The sequence below is a fragment of the Ciconia boyciana genome, chromosome 3, assembly GCF_034638445.1.
Source record: "Ciconia boyciana chromosome 3, ASM3463844v1, whole genome shotgun sequence".
Taxonomy (NCBI): domain Eukaryota; kingdom Metazoa; phylum Chordata; class Aves; order Ciconiiformes; family Ciconiidae; genus Ciconia; species Ciconia boyciana.
Genome location: NC_132936.1, coordinates 68,303,829 through 68,319,472, shown reverse-complemented (window position 1 = coordinate 68,319,472; position 15,644 = coordinate 68,303,829). Strand labels below are relative to the sequence as shown.

Genomic DNA, 15,644 nt, shown 5'->3' with positions numbered 1-15,644 from the left:
TGTGCTTTGGGGTTCCCACCCTAAGCTGCAGTTGATAATCTCTCGCAGTGTGATGTCTGTCACCGCTGCTGCTGCTGCTGTTGGAGAAGTACAGCCAAATTCCTTAGCACATTCATTGTCCACCAGTACTTTCATGTGCTACCACAGCTTTCAGAAGCAGTGACTTAGCTCACTAGCAGCAGTTCCTAGCTCACTAAACATGACTGAATCCATGTTTTCTTTCCTTCCCGAGTTTTGAAAGCCTGCTGCAAATGACAGACATCTTATCACCTCCAATAACAACCATCTATTACAATCAAGGCCTAGTTATCTGTGGATAACCACAAGTTGTAACCATGAGAGTAACCATGTCGCAGTATTACTGTGCATATGCAAGGCACAGCTCAGGTCCAGCGGAACCTAATATCCCTAACGCAGGGCCACACGGCTACAGCTAATGTGCTTCCACATTCTGCTGGTTTTGTGTGTCCTGCCCTCTCCCTCTGTGGGATCATCAGAGGAGCTCCTTCTTCTTTATCTGGCCACTTATTTCCATGAACTTTCTAGTAACTTGCCTAGCTTTGAAATCTTTGCAAATCTGATCAACAAGTTAAAAATTATTGAGAGGACAGACACAGTCACGAAGACAATATCATCACAGAAGCCTTATCTTTGAAGGAAACCAACCAAAAATCACATTGTTGAACTTGTGCACTGTTTTCTATGATAGTGTGTACATAAATACATTTAAAAAAATACTGTGGAGGCATGTCATGAGTTGCATGAGATCAGTTTCCCCCAGAACTGTTCGAGAGCAGAAACATGGTTAAGTCATATTAAAACTCTGCAGAAATCCCTTTAATAAAAATCACACATTAGCATTATACATCTTTGAAGTGCTCTGCATGTGTTAAAATAAACGCATCTAAATACACTAATGAATAAATATGTGATTTGAATACCAAGACATTTGGATCTTAAAGTTACTTTTTTATAAATAATTTCTTGCTGAAAATTATTCCATTCACTTTATTTTAATTCTAGACAATTTTTCTGCCTACTAGAGTTCCTTCCTGATTGTCTGATAATTAAACAGAATCCTGTCAAGTTTAAACGATCACTAGTATTTTGCAACTGAATTCCTAATACAAACAGACATATGTTTAACTTTAAATATTTGCTTACGTGCCTTCCTGAAGTAAGGCTTAAATGCTCTCTCTGGTACAATACTAACAGCTCAGCCCATCTATTGAGAACTTACAACTTGAAAATACAGGATCAGGTCTTGTACTAGGAAAATAAGAAGAAAAAGCCTCATGCAGAAATAATACCATCTACAGTTGACACTGGAAAACCTGAAAATGTATCTTTCGAATGCCATCAATCCATCTAGAATTTCAAGAACCAGCATGAAGAAACAGAAACGCAGGGATAATTTGATCTTTATTTAGGCCTATTTAAGAGAAGTTGCATCATATTCAGATAGTCTAACACCGCAAATAAGATTTTACTGGACTGATAAAATGATTAACATCACCGATTTAAGGCAGCTGTTACATAGTGTTACATTAATATTTCAGTCAGATTGAATTCTTCTTCGGACACATTCATGCAATTAACTTCTACTGTATTTTTACACTGTACTTCTTTGAAATATATAGGATTGTTTTGTTTCCCCATATTAGACCTATCTGGTTAAGCTTTTCTCAAACCATACAGAGAAGGGACTTGTTCTTCTTGGTGGAAGTGAAAAGATTTAATGACTTAATGATTTAATGACTTCTTTGATGCAAGAAACGCACAGCGAGAATGCCATGGAGATAAATATACATCTTATATGAGTATGTCACATGCAAGCATGGAAGGATAAGAACGGAGGTTGAAACATTATTATTATTATTAGCTAAAATCATTTTCCCTCGATATAAGCCCCCCAAATATCCTTGCACTTCCCATTAAACTTCCTCCTTTCCAAAAGATTCCTCTCCATGCCAACCTCTGTCGGGGATGAGAAATCTTCCATGGAGCCATAAACAATCCTCCATGTTGCCTCTATTGTTCAGTCCAGTTTCGGCTTTTCTTTTCCTTCTTCAATACCTGAAAACATATGAAGAACAGCTTTTAAAAATCTCTGAATGAATAAAAATGAAGAGTTTACTTAGAGAGGTTCTTCTAATGCATTAATCTTCCTTTTCCCTCTATTGCTGTTGTTTCTTCCCTACTTGCTCACGTGCTCTTGCATGTGTTACCTCACCTGCTGTGAACGAAAAGAGCATCTGCACACCTGATGGCAGTGGTTGTCCAGTAATGAACTGCACAGTCCTCCCCCCCTCCGGACCATTTTCAAATCAGCCTAACCCCCTGCCGCACGCTCAGCCTTTGATGGCTGCAGGGGTCTGGGAACAGTTAGTTCCCTCACCTCCTCTGCTTACCTACAAGCAAATTAAAGTAGATGTTATTATAGCTGAAGCTAAGCAGCCGACTTTATTTGAAAGCAAATTTTTAAGACTGTGTTTCAGAATTCAATAACTTTAACCCCCCCCCTCCATTTCAACATTGGATTTTTAAATATTTGCAAGTACATCTCCCTTTTTTGAGAGTACAAGAATCAATTACTGTGCCTCTCTCTTCTTGTAACGGCCATGTCTTTCAGTATTACCAGGAGGGCTCCTTAAAGAACTTATCCTTGCCGCAGGACTTGTCTCTTTCTATGCTGAGCAAAGTCTGGGCCGGGCAGCAGATTGTGTTTTTTCTGGCAATGAAAACATTCAGCTATTTCATGTGCCTGTTCCTGGACAATGAATTACTATTGGTATCTGACAAAAGTATTGTTCTTCTGACTAAGCTCTCTCTGCCAGACATCTCAAACACAAATATTTCTTTTGGAGGTTTACAGGCCTGCTGCAAGCTGGAAAAGAAAGACTTCTGAGGACTGAGAGCAAAAGAGAAGCAATGTTTGAGAATGCTGAGAGGAAAATCCAGTCTCAAATAAGATCACCTGTTAATGCAATATATGCATACATGGTAGGTACACCAGAAGTCACTTTAAAGACACAGTTAATTAATTCCAATATGGGAAACAATAAGACCCATCTGCAGTTAGAAAGCACAACTGCAGAGCTGCCTTGCTGAAAGAAGCAACACGGAAACAAATGGGTCTGCACGTTGCCAGCAGCCCAAGTACAATGGCCGTGGGTGTTGCTGGCAAACCAGCGTAATGGAAGAGCCACAGTTGAAGGTTTAACAACCAAAACAAGAGGCCGGGTCCAAAAGATTACAGTGGGTTTACAAGGCTGCTCCAGAGCTAATCTTGAGTCTTCTGCTTTCTGCTGGAAGGAACTTTTCCAATAGTTTTAAATAAGCTGTTTTATTTGCCTTTTTAAAAGAGCTTCTTTCCTCTCTTCTGAAGCACTCTACTAAAGATGCATCAAATAGTTTGGCAGGAATGCAGATACCCTCAAAACTGTGGACAGACACTGGCTTGTACAAAGGGCAAATTTTTCCTTGCCTACCATGTTTGTGGTTTAACTTGGAAAAACTAACTGCAAATCATTTTGTCAGTAGTGAGGTTTTATTTAATGCATCTCCAGAGGAAAAGGAAAAAAACTCCAAACCCAAAACAACCCCTCTCACCCCAGAAATCTTCTCATGGCAGACTGCTTTAATTTGCAAGCTTACTGCTCAAAAGCCCCTTTTAAATGTACAGTTTTCAAATAATATTTTCCCAAGTTTCATATGGTGGCAGACTGGCATTATTTTACATCTCTGCTGTTTGTGGTGTACCTGCCACACGCTTCGCGTTAGGTTTATGCAAAGTGTTTCAAGCACAGCAAACCAGCAGGTGACTCATGACATTTTCTGGTTTGCAAGCACTTGAGCCACAAAGGACTTTGGATCAATATTCGTTAACCAAATCAAGGAAATGATGGCCTAATTCTAATAAGGCCATGGGGAACCTTGGAACAGGTTGAAAGAATGACCCGATTGACGTTAGCTCCTCTAGGGTGGAGGGCCACAAGAACCAGGGATTTTTTTAATGCATACTGTGGAACAGTGAGGGAGATTTTCCACCATTTACTTATTCATGGACTTGGTAAGAACATGTGATTCTTCACCACATTATTATTCTTCATGCAGGACTTTGGTCAAGTGAAATTATTCCTTGCAGCTGCCTTTTTTAGAAACTTCTTTCCTGCATTAACTTAAATAAGTTAAATAGATAGGAATGTGACACCAAACTGAGGACTGAAAACTAGACTTTAACACTGTGACCAATGATTGCTGGTTCTAGAGCAAAACCAAAAAGACACTTTATACCCGGGTGCTAATATGAGCAAATGGCAACTAAAACTGCTTCGAGCTTCTGGCATTAGGTTCCACCTAGTACTGGAGGACTTGTTAAAAGAGATTTGTGTGTGCAATAAACTACCATGTGAATTTATGGTGTATTAACCAGTGCACACTGAGTTTCCCAAAAGGGGATACAGGCTGTTCATACGGTCCCAGCGTGTTACGGGCCCAAAGAATGTAATGACAGAATTCCCACGGAGCATGGATTTCACTCCAGTTGTGATTTGCCACTCTGGCAATTATGAATGTTGTTTCCTTATTTCAGGCAATTTGATAAATGAAAAACATCTTTCATAGATTAAAAGAACCTACTTTTAATCTTGTGTTTGTCTTATTTTCCCTTTTCCTCTAGTCAGCAATGGGTGGCCTAGGCAGGGTAGATGATGTAGTCTGCACAGCTATGTTTACCCTGCACTAAGGTGATCTTTCATTCCTAGTATTTTACTGACATGAATGTATTCATTTTCCTTGAGTAAATCTATAAGCAGAAAATACCTAATACCTGAAAATACTAAAAGAATATATTTTTATTTCTAAGTCTAAGCTTACCATTAACAGCATTCCCACAGAATGATGCTTTATTCTAGCTGCATTCAATGGGTTCATCAGCTAATAAGTGGGTTATAAACCAAGTGGGTTGTAAACCTCTCAGGTAATTGCCAACAGCTCTTAAATTAGTATTGGAAGTTATAAAAAATAATACATATTCATAGCTCATCAGGCTCTCCAGCAGCCATTCCGTTCATCTGGCTGCTTTTAAGAGCAAGCAAGCAAGATGTTTCAGTGGAACTTCTGTCATTCTCCTTTGTTTTAGCCAGCTTAAAACCTTCTCAACTTTGAGGGGAGCATACTCAAGTCCCAACAGTGTATTTCGTGAGTTAATATTCCTAAAACAATACTCACATTTTTGGGTATCCCAGATGTAGTTGTTCAGGACCTCTCCCACCAAGTAGAATATGTTAATTATTACAGTAACAGCTGCAAAAAAGATTATTTTGACACCTGGGCTGAGGTGCTCAAGAAGTGGGTACACCCACACTCCTGTAACATGGTGAATCCAGCACACCCTGAAACAAAACAAAAATAACAAGTACTGACAGCGCTGTTTTTCAAAAGTAGCTTGGGCTATAGGCTTAGCTACTGTAACCTGAAAAGCAATTATTCGAAAGGACTGCAAGTTGCAACTGAACTGGAGCACCTGGATGACATCCACCCAGAACAGACATCACAAATGATGAAACTATGACTGATTTCCCACATTCTTACTGCTTTGTTTTAAATTTAATATGAGCAGTTGGCCAATTTTCATGTTCTGATATAGGCAGGTATTTCCTTGCTGCATTTATTTTTACAAGGAATACACACCCCTGTCTCGTGTGGTAGCGTGGAAACTGCAGCAACCCTCTGTTCCAAGCAGGTTCTTTATCCAAAGAGCATTCAGCGTTCTCCAGGCTCTTCTACACAGCCCAACTCTGCGTTCTGCAGTGTCCTTCTTTCATTTTGTACACGTTTGTGTGCTTCCGCTGCTTCTCCTCGCTACACCTGGCAAGTGCATCAGTTTTTGGGTTTGCCAGAAACATATGGTTCAGCTTCTCCTTGAGAGAATAATTTCTTCAGCACCTGTGGTTTAGGTTGCTCCTCCTTTTCTTTCAGTTACCTGGTATCATTTGGGGTCTAATAGTTTTTCTCTAGGTAGGATAAACATTAAAAAAAAAAAAAAAGAAGAAACCACCTCATCAGTGAAATTCTGCCCAGCTCCACACTCAATATACAATAAAGGAGAAGGAATGATGGTGGTTTGCTGGTGACACAGAGATTTTTAGCATTCAGCTACAGTGGGGATTGTTGGTACGCTAACCCAAGAGACCAGGTGTCAGCTTTACTGCAGTGCCGCCTGGAGAAGCACTCCAGGTAGGTGGTTTCGCTGTGTGTGACTGCAATGGACACCTGTACCATCTGAAGGGATGGCTTTTGCGCTGAGATCGGACGCGGTGAGTGGTGAAGTCAGAGGGAGCAGAGCGAGTCCACACGTTCCAGTAGGTGGAAGCTAAGAAAGGCAAATGCTGCTGAACAACTGAGCAAACATCACAGGGGCTAACTGGGAAAAGTGCTCAGTGGAGACAGGCTGGGGCCTGTGAGCTGCTGGGCTCTCTTCAAGAATGTAAATCTCTTCCTTTCTGACCCGGCAATTTGAGAGAGAAGCTCAAAGTGCAGCACAGCTACAGAAGACTCAGCAGCGGCACAGACTATTATTGATGGGGATTTCCATGTCCATGTGATTTGCTTCACTTGCTGATACTTCTATTTGTTTAAGAAAGACTTTTGACACTAGATCAACAGTCATAGGCTCCTGAAGGGCAGAGACACAGAAGTCCACCCAAAATTCTTGCCATAAATGCCTGTCACACAGAGTACAGAATCCCTGTTTAACAATTCTCCACCACCCTGGAAATGTACATGGTTGTCATAGCTTCCCTCCTCCTTAGAAAAGCTTTTATTACAGCCAAACCCTTAACAGTTGGACACTTCATGCAGGAATTTACATGTGTCAGTAAATTAATCTGCACGATCTAAATGCAGATTAAAAACCCTTTCTCCAAATGAGTTCACATATGGAAAATGATCTCTGTACTTTACAGTTATTTTCCACAACATTCTTCTGTGCCAGAATTAACCTGACAAGATAAAGGTATCTGTGAAAAAATAAAGGGTTCCTGTGTAAGCCATGGTAACAGGGGATACCATGTTCCTCTTGATTGAAGAAAAAGATGGGACAGTTGGGTAGAAGGTAATGGGATGTCCTCTGCTCCCAGGTTGGCTTAGCAGGGAACGTCTATTATTGCCTAACGTTTTTCAGTTCCATTTGCTTTTGTTTTATGATCATTCTGTGACAAACAAGCTCCAAGGAAAAAGCTTGAAAAAACAGCCAGTGCTTCTTTTTCACTTATTTTCTCTGGTATGATGAAACTGCCCACCACTATAAAGCACCTTTACAGAGGGACTTTTCAAGGGATCTTCTAAACCGCACCTACATAACCAACTTCATGAACCAAGTAGAAGTGGCATTTACTAGAATGCATTTATGCTGGAAAGAGGAAATAATTTCTAAATCCAACTGATGAGTCACTGATGAGCTCCTGAATGTCAACGATCTCTGCTTAGTTCAGAGTCTCTGAGTACGGCTCATGCACTCTGCTCTCTGCTGCCCAGCACGGAAGCCCATTCATTGCTTGGTGGTACTGCTCATGCGTCCAGCATAGCTGTTGTACGCCTGCCCCCGGTGCAGCCACACTGTAGGAACTCATGCTTTGAGCACAAGAGGTACCGAGTGCCACTCGGGAGACAACGGTCACAAACCCACCTGATCAGCCTCACTGATCTTCCTTAAAATGAGCTGTACCACACTGCTCGCTACATTGGGATGGAGTAGTATTCGCCTTCTCTCCACTGAGCAGTGACACACTGACTATTCCTGCATTGTCTATACCACAAATGGGAGTAGCAAAGGGACGACTGCTGCCATGGAAACCTCACCTGATGGCCTTTCTTAGCGGGTTCGTTCCTGCTTGAATACAAGCTATCTTGACACTGCACAATAAAGGCCTGATCAACCATAGGCATAAAGCTTCCACACAAGATTGCTGATTGCTAATGTTAATGAATGCCTTCAACGTTGCAGTTCTAGTAGTCATTATTCCTGTCCAACCTCATTATTAGATAAGCACAGGGGAACATGCATTAAGATTTACTTAGAAGTGCAAATCTAGATCCAATTTAAGACCCTGTTACTGAACAGGTATAAAAAATGGGTCGTTTAGATAAAAATAAACAGAGGAGAAAAAGTTTAAGCTAAAACTGGACCGGCTACTTTTGAGAAGACAAAATTAACTTGAACCTCCCTGTGTTTTGGTTCTGTGGCAGCCCATGTAGACATAACTGTGTGTTTTCAAAGATGAATGTGTTACAGGTCATCAAGCTCATTTAGCCATTTGTTAGAACTGGTAAGAAAAGAAGGAACGGAAATATTCACACATTGTATTCAAATTAAAATGTCTGTTAAAAAAAAGTGGTGATTTTCGGAAATGTTCAGCCAGCTGGTGTAGAAATCAGAAAAAGCTATTTGAAAACACACAATATTGCTTCTTTTTAACAAATCTGTCAAAAATTTGACTTTATAGCTGTTTTTCACTTCTAGTATACAGTAGATGTTTTATATCTCTCCTATCAAAGTAATCAGGAGGAAATGAAAACTATGCAGAGAAGATACATGTACATTTATTCTTTGGCTATAGATCTTTTGTTAATGAGGAAAAGTAACTACAAAAACCTGTCAGAACCTTGTGGTTTATGTGTGCTCTACCTGTCGCTTTGAGTAATGCCAACAGCATGCATAAAATTTAGTCCTGGTAGAAGCAAGCTCAACACGTGGATATAATGGCAGATAACCATGACACCTGAAAGATTTTGCAATGGGAGACATGCTGCAGAAAATGGTTGCTTCTTCATGACGGCTGCTCTCAACTACGGGACTCCGAATATACTTGCACAGGCATCACAGCTTGGCGGCACGCTGTGGTCTGAACTCTGAGAGTCTCCACCCATTTCCTGCCCAAGTTTAGTCATTTCGCAAAACCTGCAGCCAAACAAGGACCAGTACTATGTGTTCTGGAAACAGGAACTACTAGATGAGGGGCTGGGTAACTTTTCAAGAGCAGTGAATGAGAGGACATAGAATAATAACGCATGTCATAAAACGGCTGAAGAGCTCCCAATGCTCCTCCTCATAACAGAAGAAGCACTTCAACGGAACTCAGAGACAAGAAATTCAAATCTGACAATGGGAATATCTTTCTGCATGATACCTAATTAACCTCTGGAATGCTCTACCCTATCTTTCAGTGATACATCACTGCAATCAAGATATTCAAAAAAGTTTTGAAGTCTACAAGTTTGGAAGTCTACTTAGTCCACTCCTCTGTGCCGTATCATGCAGCTCTAGCAAGCTTCTGAAGTCAAGAGACTGTACAAGCAATAAGAATGTGTACAGTTATGCTTAAGTTCAAAGAGTACAAGGTATATAAACCATCAAGGCTGAAGGACCCAAGCATCTACTTTTTGACACAGGTTTTGGAAGAAAATGTCCCTTACAGGCTGGTAATTCAAAAATGGCCTGCTAAATCTTCTCCTGAAGCATCTGACATTAGCTACAGCTAGAGCTTGGATACATGACTAATCTGATCTACTACAGCAGTTTCTTTCTGGTTACTTCTTGCAGCAGCAAATCCTTTCCCACATCCATGCCATTCAGGTTGCCAGTGACTGGCAGAAAGGAGGGCTGAGTCTTTGGTCCCAAACAAATCCTAGGCCAGTTCCCGTTGTGGCTGCTCTTTACCAAACAACAGAACATGGGCATTTTCTATGCTTTTATTTCATGATCTTTCCTAGCATCACTCTCTTCCTTTTCCACAGAAAGTGACAACTTTACCCAGAACTATTAAATTGTGGAATGTCTCCCAAAGGAGGCGATGGGCTTACAGCAGCTGAGTCATTCAAAACTTGAATGAACAAATCATTTGTGGTTATAGAGTAGGGACCAACCCTGTGCTTTCAGAGGCAGGAGCACAATGACCCACACTAAATCTGCTCTACTTTTGGTTTCTAATACCGACTGATGTGAGGCACATTTTCATAAATCCTTATTATCTCCCCCCACCCCCCCAAACATAGGACAGCTAGTTCTGCATCTAATCAGAATTGTTAAGATCTCAGCCACGTTAAAGATGCTAAGCTTCTTATAATACCAGCCTGCCAGGCCTAAGTCACCTACATCAGGAATGTACATTGTTTAGAAATTTTAAAGACTAAAAAGTAAGTTCAATAAACAATCATCAGTTAGAAAATAACAGTGATCATCCTGTCCTGTTCCAGTTGCTTACACTGGATTCTTCATTGATGTGAGTGGTGCTGAACAATACATGGGTCATAGGACTGTGCCACTGGTATGGAGTGAGTTATACAGTCAGAAGAAGACAAGTCCTGGAAAACTGCAGCTGCAAATAACGTCACATGCAAAACATACTCAGCATGACATGGTGCTGACATCCTCTGGGATGAACAAAGCTTAGCAGAAATTTTTGTTTATGTACAGGTAGCTAGAATGATAGAAACTCCGCAGCTTTGCTGCAAGGTGTTGTCATCTTTGGAAGTAATCTATTTTGATAAATAATATTTCATTTTAAATATAGTAATGGTTGCTATGCCTTCTTGAGCTATATTTTAAGGAGCTGCACAAGCAAGTGAGAATGTATTATCCATGCATGTCATCTGTGATTGTACTGTTGCTTTGACTGAAACATTTGAGGATGTGGAGGTGGAGGGGAGCCAGAATGTAACAGTCCATAATGGCTATGTCAGACCTAACAGGCTGAGGATCCATGCAGCCTTCTCTCGCTGAAAGCACTTCTGGTCTCCCACCCTCCTTCTGGGTCAGGTACAGGGGACGCTAATCTTCTCCTGGCCTATTTCTGCTGCTTCTACTTCTTCCTACTCTTTCCTGTTCTGAGTAGCTCTGGCTCCAACTCTTTTCTCCTCCTCTGCATTGTCTCATCTATCACCCACCTCTCCATCAGCCTTCCACTCTGATTTCAAAGCCTGTCTCTCTCTCCCCCTCCCAGCTTTTCCCACTTACTTGCATGATTTCAGCTTTCAAGCTGCTGACCTGTGAGCTGCACATTTCCTTGCCCGTTTCTCTTTTAACCCAGGGTTCTAGTTCATCTTTTTTACTTGCCTCAGGGACTTTTCACTTGTTTTTTCCCCAACCACTGATTCCTCTCATCTCTATTGAACTTCTGTCCCCAGTGCTCACTTCCAAAAGCATTCATGACCCTCTCCCTACATACAGACCCTCAGCACACCCATGCTATGTCTCTCCTCCTCCATCGGCACCCCCCACCTCAGAAATCCTTCTGGTTTCTCAAACCTGCCCTTCTTTATCGATAATGGCTGTCAATCCCCACCAAGCTTCATGCTCCAACTCTCCACCCCTCTCTTCTGAATGTCAAGGTTTGTCCTAGTAGTCTGCACCCTTATCCCTTTGCCAACATCTGCTCTTTCTGATCTTCCTCTCCTTCTATGGAAAATTGCTAGTGAAAATCCTACAGCAAGGCTGACAGTATTGATCTCAAATTCATTCCAAATTCTCAGTGTACCTTCCTTTCTTAAATTTGTTCAAGAAGAATTCAGCAAATGACCCCATCTAAATGCTCTCCCTCGGCAAATCTACAGAACTCTCCTAAAGTCACTTTGAGAGAAACTTCATTGTCAAATGAAAGTTTAAAGGTACCTGGGCTCTTTAAATAGATTTATCGAAGAATGAAAGAATGAATCAAGTCCAAGCTTGGCACACATGGAGGCAGCTCCTACTGGATTTGAGATAGCAACAAGAGAGCAGATCAAGTCTTTTGCTCCCAAACACATAGCCCAGCAGGACTAGAGCAGTGGAGTCAGGTTCTTAGGGTCCGGTTTTTTGGCATCCTCAAGCGCTCAAAAGCAGAGGGAACAAGAAAAGCGTTTTAAATAAACGCATTTGTCTCAGTTTATTTTAGGGACATATTAGGCTCTGATATTAGTTACCATGAGGTCATTCTTATTACAAGGAGCTACACATTTCTGGCTCTTTTCTGTTCCTTGACAACCAACTCCATACACCCATTGGCAGTATTTTCTGGTAGTACTGGCAAGCTCTTGGGTTTTCTTAGCACTGTCTAGATTTAACAATTCAATACAAATTGTGACCTTTTCAAGCCATGCTAAATAAAGCCAATCGGCCTTTCCCACCTTATCCCATGGCCTTGATCCTGAAAGTCCATGTATGGTCTGCGACAGGCAATGCCATTCTGTGAATGCTCTGCCTGGGCACAGTTCCTTAAGAGCAAGGGAGAGCTCCCCCTCACAGGGAGTGCATAAGCTAAGTGTGCCTCCTCAAACACTCTCTGACAGAATGCAAAAAAAAGAAAGAAAAATAGAAAAAGTTTTTACTCTTCAAGAAAGGATGTTTCTCAGATAACATGTCTCTGAATAATGCTCAAGGGATATCAAGTTATTTAGCTATGTTCTTCCAACTTCAGTGATTCTGTTCAGAATTGTTTGCTTGTTTTCTCATTTATCAAATATATATAATAAAAGCTTGCTACTCCACCATGTCTTCCATACGTGAAAGATTCAGTCACATATAAAATAAAACAGAAGCTCTCCTCTACTTGGAGTTGAAAAAATGCATTAACAGAATCAAACCTAAACAATATCCTCCTGTATGCTCCTTTACAGTACAAAGTGCAACATGATACATATCTCATGTAGCATGGTAAGAAGGTTTCAGCTGAGGTGGGGAGAGAGTTCAAAATTCAAGGGCAAAACATAAAGAACATCTGATTAGCAACTGTCTCCACTTTATACTGAGAGAGTTGCAGTGAAAACACTTCTGCTGAGGGAAAAATTACATAGGGAGAAGGACAAATTCTCAAGTGGCAGATCCCTAACTTCTAGGTAAAAAAACATAACCCAAGAACTAAGCCCCAGCAGGGGACCCATGGACAACCAAAGGTACAAAGGAAGGAAGTTCCACCAGGCTGTATGTAACTAGGTCATTTGCAGGTGTAGTCTCATTTTGATGCACTGTGCTAACCTTGAGGGGTCTAAAAGGTACATCAACAAGGGCAGCAAATCCAAATTAAGTAATTCCAAACCCTCGAAGTGATTAAGGTCTCTACTTCAATGCGGTCACTTAGCAGCAGGAAGACAGTGGACCTCAGCTGTGAAAGGCAGGCACACTCTGAGTGAGAGAGATGAAAAAACCCCACTTTTCATACTTTCTGGTAGATTTTCCCAACCTGTGAATGTCAGATACATTGTATTGATATCATCAAGCCAAGATTTGGCCAGCAGCCTCAACCAAATCTTGGATAGAGGCTTCAGTAACACTTGTAGGCTGAAGACATGCAGAACTTGCAGATGATGGCACAGTGTAGCCCGTGTCTGCCTCCGGTCTTCCCCAAAAACCTTCTTTCATAAGAGCAGAAGGAGAAACGGGCAGTAAGTGCAGAATTTAGCAGGATGACCTTTAAGCTGAATAAGCAATTGTCTCAGATCATCTTTAGAGAAATCACAACTTGGAAGAAGGTGAGTCACTTGACAGTAGCCCTATCCATTTTGGAAATAACGTACATGTAGGCAAAACAAGTAAACAGCAAAAGCAAAGGGAGCTGATCATAGGCTGTAATTGGGTATGTGCTTAGTAGGTAATTTCTTAATGCAGAATCTTCTTCCCCTGCTTTATTTGTCCTGCAATTTCCTTTTACCTTGTAGGATGGTACAAGGTACAGTGCATCTACATCCTAGCTGTAGGATGTAGATGCACTGTAGTGGGCAGGATCAAGCCATGTGAGTATCACACTGATACTGTAACAGCTTCTTAAAAGATTTTAAGACACCTCTGGTTTTATTTCACTTGCAGAACTGGCCTGTTTCAATTTTCTATTCCTATTGAATACTATTGCATGTGCCTATTCAGATGATTTTGAGAAAACGGGAGTTGCCATAGGAGGTCAAATCACAGGTACAGTAACTCTCCCAACCTGTCCCTAGGCACCCTTCAGAGGAAGGTCGAGAAATATCACAGTTATGCATTACTATATATGGGTTAAAAAAAAAAATCCTTTCTCCTGAAGGAATCATTACGTGCCTTTTTGCATGAGGCTGTCTTATCTTGCAATTACAAATATCATTATTTTTTTTAAGAAGGATATGTGTGTTTATAAAAGCAAATGGCAGAATGTGACTGTTGTCCTAGGACACAACATCCCACTTCAGCCGGATTACTAGCATTTTATGATCACTCAGTGTGCGTGGATGCGTATGAATAACGGCCTCTCTTTCATTGGACTGAAGGGGCGAGCTGCATAGTTGAAGCAGTATGACAGTACTGCCTTGAGCCCGTGTTCCTCTCTCATTAGTTGACTGGTAGAAAAAGCAGTATTATCCACAGTTTTGGAAAATATCCTCTTAGCTGAGGGAAGGGTGTTGTGAGGTGAGAAGAAAGAATATGAGAAGTAAACAAGGGGTCATGAAATGTTTGCAGAAAGGATAAAGGATATATGGTATCAAGGGAGCATTCACAAAGGTTTAGTGAAAAATAAAAAGCTAGAATGACCAAAGTAAATTAACTCTGTCATGTAAGTCAGGTGCTTGAATAGAATCTGACCAAAGACTTAATTTAATGTTGTGTAAGAAAGGTTATTTCTGTTTAATTTTTCACAAACATTTGCATTTTTTGAAACAAACTTCAGAGTGTTTGGATTACTGGCTTATTCTGTAATCAATTTTACAGAAAGAATTTAAGAAGTAGTAAAGAAAAAAAGACAGTGTTCTATCTTTTCTGTTGCCGCTTAAATACTGATACAGGAAATCATTTGCCTATTCACAATTTTATTTGATAGAACAAAAACCCTAAGCAATAAAACTAAGGTCCAAGAAAAACATTTAGCTTGAAAAAAGGTTGAAAAATGTACCCTTGGAAAGACCACTGCTTACATGGGATTGTTCAACAAATTCCTGTTGTGTGAGGTTTGGCATATACTTTCTAAAAATATAAGCATCTGGGGAAACCAGACAAAGCCCAGGTCTTGGACCAAATGAGGCATGCAGCGTGAATCTGTTAGCGATTATATCCATAATGAAATATGTGCCCAAATTTAGCAGTACAAAACCCCCAATACAATATGAAAACACAGCGTGTATAGCCCTTACCATAAAATATAGACAACAGCGAAGGTGCACACTGCAGCCAGTCCACAGCTCCTGCTGGGATACTGATGATGTGTTGTTCTCATCTCGATTAATACAAAGGGCAAAACTGTTGTATGCTGAAAAAAACAAAACAACGGGGGAAAACCAGGTGATACAAATGATTCGCACTGCATTCCTATGCTAGTTCTACAGTAAGAAACTTCATTACAAAAACCTGAAGACAATTTCTTGATGGTCTAGAAAGACAAGGTAAAATGACTCTATAAAGTTGGTCAATAACCCGAACAATATTGTTGCTGTTAACATCCAATTGTTTGAGAGAGCAGAGGAAAACTGAGTGAGCAGAACATGCTTTTCCTTTTGGCCATGAATGCAAGGCGGATACTCAGTGAGTAAAAATGGGATGTGGCATGAGGGGCATGGGTCCTAGCCCCAGTTTGGCCTTGCAGTCTTCGCCACATCACAAAGTTATTTTGACCATTCAAGTTAGGAGGCGATGCATCTGATTTTCA

The 15,644-nt window shown here is 40.8% G+C and overlaps 1 protein-coding gene across 1 annotated transcript in view; it reads right to left on the bottom strand.

Annotated features, from left to right (window-relative positions):
- Positions 1-1,405: 1,405 nt before the first annotated feature.
- Positions 1,406-15,644, bottom strand: part of AIG1 (androgen induced 1) — a 126,172-nt gene continuing 111,933 nt past the window's right edge. Inside the window, exons 4-6 of the mRNA XM_072856000.1 lie at positions 15,133-15,248; positions 5,233-5,396; positions 1,406-2,076 (exon numbers count right to left, since the gene is read on the bottom strand). Of these exons, the coding sequence (XP_072712101.1) occupies positions 2,039-2,076; positions 5,233-5,396; positions 15,133-15,248 (318 nt within the window). The 3' untranslated portion in view covers positions 1,406-2,038. The remainder of the gene's footprint in view (positions 2,077-5,232; positions 5,397-15,132; positions 15,249-15,644) is intronic.